Source organism: Peromyscus eremicus, chromosome 7 (genome assembly GCF_949786415.1).
Source record: "Peromyscus eremicus chromosome 7, PerEre_H2_v1, whole genome shotgun sequence".
Classification (NCBI taxonomy): Eukaryota; Metazoa; Chordata; class Mammalia; order Rodentia; family Cricetidae; genus Peromyscus; species Peromyscus eremicus.
In genome coordinates, this window is record NC_081422.1 from 17,046,566 (window position 1) to 17,057,102 (window position 10,537).

Below are 10,537 nucleotides of genomic sequence, written 5' to 3' on the forward strand. Positions count from 1 at the left end.
TATTACTTAATGTCCACCTCTCCTAGGCGGTGTCTCCTTGTGGAATTTACCTTAAGTTAGGAGACTTGTATGTGTGCTGCTATCACTGTTAGTCCTTGAAAGTTGGGGCCCACTAGGGCAGTGTCTCCTTGTGGAATTTAAGTCAGGAGACTTGCAGGTGGGCTGTTATCATTGTTATCTTCGGAAGTTGGGCGACCCCCTGGCCAGTGTTTCCTGTAGTCCTTGAAAGTGGCTAGGGGAGATATCTGATTCCGAGGAAGCCTTTCTTGAGGCTGTTCTCCAAATGCCTGGAATGTGTATGTCCAGAGAGTGATCGGTCCACACTGTTAGCCCTTCTTAGGGAAAAGTCAACTGGGAAAACTATGAAGGAACACATGATTTTCATAACAGAATACAGCTGATATATAACAAGCCAAGTAACACCAAAAACTCCTTGGGATTTGGCTTCCTCTGGAGGAATTCCCTGATTCTTCCAGGTAGTGACTTTGCCATAACCAGCTGAGTTCTTATATCTTCTTGCAACCTGCAGCATGAACTGTCTCAACCAATAAGGAGCAAGTGCTTGCCACCAGGCCTGGCGACCTGAGTTCAATACCCAGGACCCACATACTGGGAGAAGCAATTCCCACCAGTTTTCCGCTGACCTCCACACATGTAATCATGTAATCACACGCACACACACACACACACACACACACACACACACACACGCATGCACGCACGCACGCACGCGCGCACACACACACACACACACACACACGCACACACGCACGCACATGCACACACACGCTAGGAGCTAGAGAGATGCTTCAGCCATTGAGTGCTTGCTGCTGTTATGGAGGTCTCCAGTTCAGGTCCCAGCACCCCATGACAGGGAAGGCAGAGACTCATAACTGCCAGTAATCCCAGCTCCAAGGGATTTAACGCCTCTTCTGGCCTCATTGGGCACCACACATACAAGTGGTATACACATAAAAGTATTTTAAGCTGGGCGGTGGGGCGCACGCCTTTAACCCCAGCACTCGGGAGGCAGAGCCAGGTGGATCTCTGAGTTCGAGGCCAGCCTGGGCTACCAAGTGAGTTCCAGGAAAGGCACAAAACTACACAGAGAAACCCTGTCTCGAAAAACCAAATATATATATATATATATATATATATATATATATATATATTACTGTTTTCTTTTTAAAGATCCCCCCCCCCAGACAGGGTTTCTTTGTAGCTTTGGAACCTGTCCTGGAACTCTCTCTGTAGACCAGGCTGGCCTCAAACTCACAGAGATCCAAGACAGCAGAGTTCCAGGACAGCAAGGGCTACACACAGAAACCCTGTCTCTTAAAATAAAAGTGGGGAGAGGTGGCTGGAGAGATGGCTCAGCGGTTAAGAGCACCCACCAGCTGCTCTTCCAGAGGTCCTGAGTTCGATTCCCAGCAAGCACATGGTGGCCCACAACCATCTGTAGTGGGATCTGATGCCCTCTTACATCTGCTCTCTTCTGTTATGTAGACAAACATTCTTTAGGGGGAAAAAAGTTAAAAAATAAAAAAGGCCCTGCATTTGGACATATTTTATTAGCAATAATGAGGCCCAGAGTCCTGGGAAGTGGTTTTCAGGTCCCCAGGCCATGCAGGCTCCTGACTGTCACCCCATCATTGCCAGGAACTGGAGAACTTGAGCAAATGGGGTCTGAACATCTTCTGTGTGTCGGAGTACGCTGGAGGCCGCTCACTCAGCTGCATCATGTATACGATATTCCAGGTGATGGGGACAAGGAGGAGGAGTTGGCTGGGGTACGAGGGATGGGACAGGGTTCTGGGGGCCAGTGGGGCTCACTACCCCGCCCCTGTTGGCTCCAGGAGCGAGACCTGCTGAAGAAATTCCGAATCCCTGTGGACACCATGGTGACTTACATGCTGACCCTGGAAGACCACTACCATGCCGACGTGGCCTACCACAACAGCCTGCATGCGGCCGACGTCCTGCAGTCCACACATGTGCTGCTGGCCACGCCCGCACTGGATGTGAGTGCCTGCCCCATCTCCCTGTCCCCATCTTCCTTCTGTGCTGGGCCCTTTCCCTTCTGTCCCTCTGATCTTCTCCCTATCCTGTTTCTCTCTCTAATCTATCTTCTGTAGTTTGTTTTTGTTTTTATCTTGTGCTCAAGTGTGGAGCGGGGTGGGCTGGGGAGGAGAGGGCTGCTGCACATGTGTGGAGGTCGGAGGACAACTTTTGGAAGAAGGGGGTAGTGTGTGTGTGTGTGTGTGTGTGTGTGTGTGTGTGTGTGTGTATGTGTATGTGTATGTGCTCGCTCACGCCACGGTTCATGTGTGGAGTTATCTCTTTTTCCTTGTGTGAAGACAGGATCTCATTTGTTGCTGCACAGCCCAGGCTAGCTGGCCCAAGAGCTGGACTGGCTCTGACTTCTGTCTCATTGTACAAGCATTGGGATTACAGTGTACACTGTGTCTTTAGGAGCATTGGGATTACAGTGTACACTGTGTCTTTAGGAGCATTGGGATTACAGTGTACACTGTGTCTTTAGGAGCATTGGGATTACAGTGTACAGTATGGCTTTTTCATGGGTTCTGGGGATTCAAACTCATGTCCTCATACTGAAAGGACAAGTACGTTACCCATAGAGCCATCTCTCCAGCAACCCCTTTTGGTTTTGAGATGGTCTCACTGTGTAGCTGGAACTCAATATGTAGACCAGGCTGGTGTCTAACTCAGAGATCCACCTGCCTCTGCTTCCTGAGTGCTGAGATTTTAACAGCTTGTATTTTGAACCAGGATCTCTCAGTGGCCTGGGCTCTCGGAGTCGGGAAGACTGGCCTGCCAGGGCACCCCAGGGATCCACCTGTCTCCCTCCCCAGTGTGCTGGGACTGCAGGAGCAGGTCATCAGGGCTGGCTTTTTTTTTGTGGGGTCTGGGTTTGAAACTCAGGTTCTCATGCTTGCACATCAAGCCCTTTACTGGTTCAGCCCTCTGCTAGACTCTTACTTTCTCTTCTCATCTCTCTGGACTCCATCTTCCCCTTCTCCTTCCCCCAGGCTGTGTTCACAGACCTGGAGATTCTTGCCGCCCTCTTTGCTGCTGCCATCCACGACGTGGACCACCCTGGCGTCTCCAACCAGTTCCTTATCAACACCAGTGAGTGGCCTTTCGGGATATAGACAGTCAGGCCCAGGGCGTGGCCATCTGGCCTAGGAGCAACACCTGTTTGAGTGGAAATGGAGCTGGCCTATCAGGCTGGGCTGAGCACGACGCTGGTCTAGCTGGGGCTGGGCTGGTCGCCATGAAGGTGGAGCTAGCTGTGCTGTAGAGACTGGACCACCCGGGCTGGGCCAGGGGCCAGCAAGGCTAGCCTTGGTGGCTTAATATGCTGATGGGAACCAACCTGTCTGTGGGCCTGGCTTGTGGGCACGGAATTGAACCAACTGAGCTAGGGTTGGAGCCAGCCAGATGGGGGCGGGGCTTGTGTGGATGGGACGGGCCAGCTGGGTAGAGGGTGAGGCCCACCGGACAGATGGGGTGGCGCAGGAACAGCGGGGCGAAGCCAACCTGAGGGCGGGGCGTCGGTGATGCGCTCCTGGACCTGTGTGGCACCAGCTGGAGCTGGTCATGCTGAGGGTGGAGCCATTTGGAGACAAGGCGCAGACTGGGCGGGACGTGGTACCCAAAGTCGCCTCCCCTGACCTCAGTGTTGCCGCAGATTCGGAGCTGGCGTTGATGTACAACGACGAGTCTGTGCTTGAGAACCACCACCTGGCTGTGGGCTTCAAGCTGCTGCAAGAAGAGAACTGCGACATCTTTCAGAACCTCAGCAAGCGCCAGCGGCAGAGCCTGCGCAAGATGGTCATCGACATGGTGGGCGGGGCCAGTGCGGTGGGCGGGGCTTGGTGGACAGGGCGGGAGGGGGCGGTGCAGAGGGACCTTCGGAGCCAGGGCCCGGGCGACAGCGGGACTGAGGGCAAGCTTCTGCCACCTGACTTGACAGCACCTTGCCCTCAGGTGCTGGCCACAGACATGTCCAAGCACATGACCCTCCTGGCTGACCTGAAGACTATGGTGGAGACAAAGAAAGTGACCAGCTCGGGAGTTCTCTTGCTGGACAACTACGCCGACCGCATCCAGGTGCCCCAGATCCCGGCCTGCCCTCAGACCTGCCTCCAGAGTGGCCCACGGGTGCCCTGTTCCATGTTCTGTCTGCCTCTCCCCTTTTCCTTTTCCAACCCATGCCCGCCTTCCCTCGCACTGCTTTTGGCCTCTCTTTATGGACCCCTTCCTCCTGGCTTAACCCCTCCCACCGCGCCCTCCCCAGTCCGTCCCCCGACCTACCCCAGCTTGCCCCACATTTCTCTCATCTCCCCATTTCCCTCACATGCTTCTCACCTCTACCCTTTCTTCCACTCCATTTCACTGCGCCCAACACACACACACACACACACACACACACACACACACGAGGTAGGAGTTAAAACCTTAAACCTGGTGAGTGCCTGTAATCCCAGCATTCCAAAAGCAGAGACAGGAGGATGACCACAAGTCTGAAACCAGCTGGGACTCCATTTGGACACCCTTCAAAAAACAAAAAACAAAAAAAAACCCAAACAAACAAAGCCACTAAAACCTGAATCTGAATGTGGTGTTGCATACCTGTAATCCCAGCACTTGGAAGATGGGGACATGATCAGATTTCCAGGTCATCCTTACTACATAGTCAATTCAAGGCTGATCTGGGCTCCAGGAGACCCTGTCTCCTGTAAAGCAGAGAGAAGACAGTCAAGAGGCTCCACAGACTGAGGTTCAACCTGAGCTCCGACGGTCCCTCCCTGTGCTCCCCAGGTCCTCAGGAACATGGTGCACTGTGCAGACCTCAGCAACCCCACCAAGCCCCTGGAGCTCTATCGACAGTGGACGGATCGCATCATGGCCGAGTTCTTCCAGCAGGGTGATCGGGAACGGGAGCGTGGAATGGAGATCAGCCCCATGTGCGACAAGCATACGGCCTCTGTGGAGAAGTCTCAGGTACGGGGCCAGGGCCTCGGGGCCAGAGCACAGGGTAGCTTGTTCCACCTCTGAGAATTTGTTTTCAGTTTTTTGTCTCTGTGGGAAAGAAACTGTTTCCTCTTGTGTGGCATTATCTTCTGAAGCATTTCACTCGGTTTCATGGCTGGTTTTCACAGCTGTCTGACTTCCTTGCACCTACCATAATATCCAAGTCTGCTGTAACCCTAAGCCGTTTTCAGAGCAGTGCTTTGTGTGGGGGTGGGGGGTGGGAAGGGGGCAGTTTTTGTTTTTTGTCTTACTTTAAGCCTTGAACTTGGCATAGCCGGGGATAAGTTTGAATCTCTGATCTTCCTACCCTACCTCTCTGGTACTGGGATCATAGGCCTTCACCAGCACACCTGGTTTTTGTGATGCTGGGAATGAAACCCAAGGCTTCATGCATGCTAGGCAAGCATGCTCTACCAACTGAACTACCATCGTGGTTCCCCTTTATAGGATTTAAAAAAAAAAAGTTGTATTGTTAATCTCACCGAGGAGAATAAGACCACTACCCACAGTTTTTGAGCCAAATTTGAAGCAAGCTTTATTAAACACTGGCCAGAACGATGGACACTGGCCAGGTCCTTACTCGGGATTCCCAGAGTATGGCTGTAAATTACATTAGATGGGGCTTATAAAGGCAGAACCCACAAGGCTACGAACTTCCACCTTCGTCCAATCAGGGGCAAGCATGCATCCTCACATACCTCCTATGTACCTCCCGCCTGCATGTACATCCTGTGCAGTTGGGCAAGCAAGCTTGTTTACAGACGTGAAAACACATGGCTTGTTATCTTACATTAACAACATACACACACACACACACATACACTGTACTCCAGGAAATTATCTGTCCGTGGACAAGTGGGACGTACAGGTTAGAGGCTTTGGTGTTTTATAGATCTCCTAAGCACAGGAATTAAAATGTGAAACATAGCTTTAGCCTCAGGTTCAGTATGTTTACACGGGGCCAGTGACTTGGGGTGCCAGCTGCTCCTCATACTGAAGCAGGAGGTATGTTTTAGCCAAAAATCGGGGCAAGCTGGGACAAGGTAACAAGATCCTGTCTATGGGTCAAGGAAATGGCTTAGCAGGTAAAGGTTCTTGGCACACTAAATGGAGAGAAATGGAGGACTCCACAAGATTGTCCTCTGAGCTTCACACCATGCCAAGGAACATATGTGCCCCCCAAATAAATTAAAGTTTAATAGAATTATTGTTTTTTTAATTTTTAGACCAGGCCTCATTATGTATCCCTGGCTAGCCTGGAGCCTACTTACTGTGTAGACCAGGCTGGCGCACACCTTTAATCCCAGCACTCAGAAGGTAGAGGCAGGGGGGTCTCTCTGTAAGTTAGAGGCCAGCCTGGTCTACAGAGCTAGTTCCAGGATAGCAATGAATACACAGAGAAACCCTGTCTTGAAAAACCACAACAGCAACAAAAAATTAGTCCTCTCAACTGTTAAGCTTCTTTCCCAGCCCAATATGGAACTTTTCAAGTTTTTTGACTAGCTGGCTGTTTGGATTTTGAGACAGGGGCTACTGTAGACTAGGCTGGCCTCGAACTCACAGAGATCTGCCTGGCTCTGCTTCCCAAGTGCTGGGATTTGTGCGCCACCGCCACCCAGCCAGTATTGTTTTCTTTTTGTTGTTGTTTTGAGACAAGGCCTCCTTTTAGTCCAAGCTGGTCTCAAACTCCTTGTGAAGGATAGCCTTGAACTACCTCTCCGATGCCTGAATTACAGGCACAGGCCGTTACACTCATCCTTTCCCAAGTGTTTGTTGTTGTTTCGATTTTTTTTTGAGACAGGGTCTCACTCTATAGCTCCACCTATTGTGGAACTTACTATGTAGACCAGGCTAGCCTTGAACTCACAGACACCTGCCTACCTCTGTTGGGATTAAAGTGTGTCACCACACCAAGCCGTTGTGGTTTTTTGTTTTTTTTTTTTTCTTGTTGTTTGTTTTTTTCCTGAGACAGGGTTTCTCTGTGTAGTCCTGGCTGTCCTGGAACTCACTCTGTAGACCAGGCTGGTGTCTGCCTCCCGAGGACTGGGACCAAAGGTGTGCGCCACCACCGCCTGGGCAAGCGGTCTTTGTGTGTTTTTGTTTTTTTCAAGACAGGGTCTCTCTGCTCCAGCAGTAGTTTTTTTGTTTTTTGTTTTTTTGTTTGTTTTTTGTCAGAGCTGAGGACCGAACCCAGGGCCTTGTACTTGTTAGGCAAGCACCCTACCACTGAGCTAAATCCCCAACCCCAACGAGTAGTCATTTTTAACGTCTCAACTCATGTCTGCTTTTTCTCATCTTGTTTGTGCAAGTTAAAGAAGCAAATTGTCCGGGTTAGAAAATGGAGGGGTGTGTGTGTGTGTGTGTGTGTGTGTGTGTGTGTGTGTGCACATGTGCGCGCGCGTGTGTACGTGTGTACATGGGCCAAGGCCAGAGTTCAACCTCAATATCTTCAGGACAGCTATCTTGTTCTTTTGGCCGGCTGGTGTTTTGGGGGTGTTTAGTTCTTTTGTGGCACGATCTCATGTATCCCAGGTTGGTCTCAAACTCAAGGATGACTTTGAACATCTCTTCCTCCTGCCTCAAAATCCCAAGTGCTTGGATTACAGGCATGTAACCAGCATGCCTGAACTACACAGCTCTGGGATGGGACTCAAGACTTCCTACATGATACACAAAAGTTCTGTCAGCCAATCAACTGAGCCACATACCGGGCCTTAGAAGTGTTTTTTTGGGGGGTGGGTTTCAAGACAGGGTTTCTCTGTGTGGTCCTGGCTGTCTGAGAGCTCTCTCTGTAGACCAGGCTGGCCTCGGCCTCAGAGATCTCCTTGCCTGTGCCTCCTGAGTTCTGGGATTAAAGATGTGTGCCACCACTGCCAGGCTAGAAGCTTGTTTTATTTGAGTAGACCCTGTTATGAGCTGCACCAAGCCTCTTGTTTAGACACTGTTCCTCATCCCTAGGTGGGCTTCATCGACTACATTGTCCACCCGCTGTGGGAGACGTGGGCAGATCTCGTCCATCCCGATGCCCAAGACATTCTGGACACGTTGGAAGACAACAGGGATTGGTATCACAGTGCCATAAGGCGGAGCCCTTCCCCACCCCCGGAAGAGGAGCCGGGAGGGCTTGGCCATCCAACCCCGCCTGACAAGTTCCAGTTTGAGCTCACACTAGAGGAGGAAGAGGAGGAGGATTCCTCGGAGGTTCTGGGATTGCCTACAGCTGAGGAAATCTTCGTAGCTCCAGATGACGTCGCAGCTCAGACTACAGAACAGTCAGAGGTCAAGGTCGAAGGACAGAACACCGCAGGGAGAGAGAAAGAGGAGAGCTTGAGGCAGGGGGCTGTCTCCGCATGTGTTGATCCCAAGGGGTCCATGGAGGCCGTGGGCTGCACTTGCAGCCCTGGAATCCCCATTCTGCCTGACTTGAGGACCCTGTCCCCCTCAGCGGAGGCCCCGGGCCTCCTGGGCCTCCCCTCCCCGGCGGCAGAGGTGGAGGCCCCAAGAGACCATCTGGCTGCCACGAGGGCTTGTGCCTGCTCTGGGACATCAGGAGACAATTCCGCCATCGTCTCAGCTCCAGGCAGGTCGGGGTCAGGTGGGGACCCTGCCTGAGCCCTGTTCCCTTCGCCCACCCATGGGTCCTCCCTCCTCCCTGCTCTCTCCACTCACCACGGACCACCTCAACGACTCCTGGCCCTCCTGAGAAAAAAGAAAACAGAAAAGTGGGGTTTTTTTCTCTTTTCTTTTTTACCCTTCCCCGCTGCCCTTACCCACAGGGCTTTTTTGTGGAGGTGGGGTGTGGGGAGCCAGGGACTGAAGTCCCCAAAAAAGGGATTTTATTTTTTGAATTTTAATTGTAATGTTTTTAGAAAAAGAACAAAAAGAAAAAAAAAAGAATGAAACACAGCAACTGTAGATGCACCCATCTCCCCATTCCTGGACCCCCGCATTTCCCTTCTTACGTCACATCAACCTCAAGTCCAAGGCGCCATCTTCCTGCCTCTCTTGAGACTCAAGTCTAGGCTTGGCACTGTCCTTTGGGCTGTTCTTTGGGGTTCAGAGGGAGTCTAGAACCCACCTGGGAACAGCTGCAGGGAGGGCTAAAAGGAGGGGCTGGTCCGGAGCAGGCCCCTCTCGATGTCCCCTCCCACAACGTCTTCCATCTCTTCTTTTTCTTTTTCTTATCTTTTTTGTACAAGCCTGGCCGTATGGATAAGAGGGGTGTTCAGAAGAGCTATTGCTTTAAGATCCAGACCCTTGGTTTCAGCCCTCTACCAGCGTCAGGCCTGGGGGCCAAAGTCCCCTCTCCAGATGCCGTCTCCTTCCTGGGGTCCACTTGGGTCACTGAATTATCTCCGTTGGAGGAAGGGGGCTCTGTTCCATGCGCACGGACATCCTCCTTCCAGCTGCTTCTTCCTCTTGTTTCTGCCTTAAAGATTCCTGTGGCCATAGATAAGTCTCGGTGGCTCCCTCCTCCCTGGGTGGGCAGCTCCCTGGCCCACAGTCCCCTTTTCCAACATAGACGCCCCGTTCCCAGCATCCACTCAACTGCCTTTTCAGAGTCTCACTCAGCCCCCCCCCCCAACTCTCATTGCCCTAGGAGGAAGCAATAATGGTGTGTACCACATCCTCCCGTCCTAGGCAGCCCTTCCCTTCCCAGCACCAAAGCCTATTCTCCTGTCCTCACCTTACTGAGCCTCACCTTCCCCCAACCAGCCCAGCCACAGACAGTCCCTAAGCAATACAGGTAGAGCAAGGCCATTTTCTCCAAGCCATGGGGTGAGGGGACTTTTAAAAGGAATGACCCCATTTCCCCCTGCCACGCCCAGCCAGTCTTCAGCAGGGCAGTGGGGGAGCACCATTCCTTGCCTGCCCTGTTACATCTCTGTACGCGGTACTGTAGCCCTCCCCCCTCCCCCCCCCAGTTCCTCCCCAGCTGTCCATCTGTCTAATCCACTAACCCCTCTCCCAACCCACAATGCTTCAGAGTTTTTGTTTGTTTATTAAGCAAAGGTAGTTTCTGTCCTAGCTGGTGATGAGAATAACCCCTCTCCGTGTGTGTGTGTGTGTGTGTGTGTGTGTGTGTGTGTGTGTGTTCTTTGTACATACTATAAGGTTGGCATATAAATTATTCTGAGACAGAAAGGGAGACTGGACTTGCCTTTCCCTGGCTGACCCCATTGGGAAGGTGAGGAAGGGGATCTCCAGGGAGAAGTCACCCCTTCCCGCTGTATTATACAAGCTGTACCCTATTCCCTGAATGGAGGGTGGGCATGCTGCCAGATCATGGGAAATCGTGTCATCATAACGGAGGAGGGACGAGGGTGGGCTGGGCAGTGTTTGTCCCATGTTCCCTTCTCCAAGAGCCCAGGACGGGCCAGGAAGAGGACCGACCCTTGGACTCAGCCAGGGCTCCTCCCTGCCAGGGTGGGTGCAGGACCCCATGAGCTGCCTACATTTTGTCCACATTGACAATTGA

General features: G+C 52.1%; 1 protein-coding gene across 7 annotated transcripts in view; it reads left to right on the top strand.

The window, feature by feature from the left end:
- The window catches only part of Pde4a (phosphodiesterase 4A), a 52,122-nt gene extending 43,331 nt beyond the window's left edge, over positions 1 to 8,791 (top strand). For 6 of the 7 annotated variants that reach the window (XM_059267414.1, XM_059267413.1, XM_059267416.1 and 3 more), the window contains 7 exons: positions 1,660 to 1,758; positions 1,857 to 2,021; positions 3,051 to 3,150; positions 3,713 to 3,867; positions 4,012 to 4,134; positions 4,846 to 5,028; positions 8,017 to 8,791. In XM_059267414.1, the coding sequence (XP_059123397.1) occupies positions 1,660 to 1,758; positions 1,857 to 2,021; positions 3,051 to 3,150; positions 3,713 to 3,867; positions 4,012 to 4,134; positions 4,846 to 5,028; positions 8,017 to 8,670 (1,479 nt within the window). In that variant the 3' untranslated portion in view covers positions 8,671 to 8,791. Of the gene's footprint in view, positions 1 to 1,659; positions 1,759 to 1,856; positions 2,022 to 3,050; positions 3,151 to 3,701; positions 3,868 to 4,011; positions 4,135 to 4,845; positions 5,029 to 8,016 lie in introns of all 7 variants that reach the window. The other variant, XM_059267419.1, reaches the window with a different exon arrangement.
- Positions 8,792 to 10,537: the final 1,746 nt, after the last annotated feature.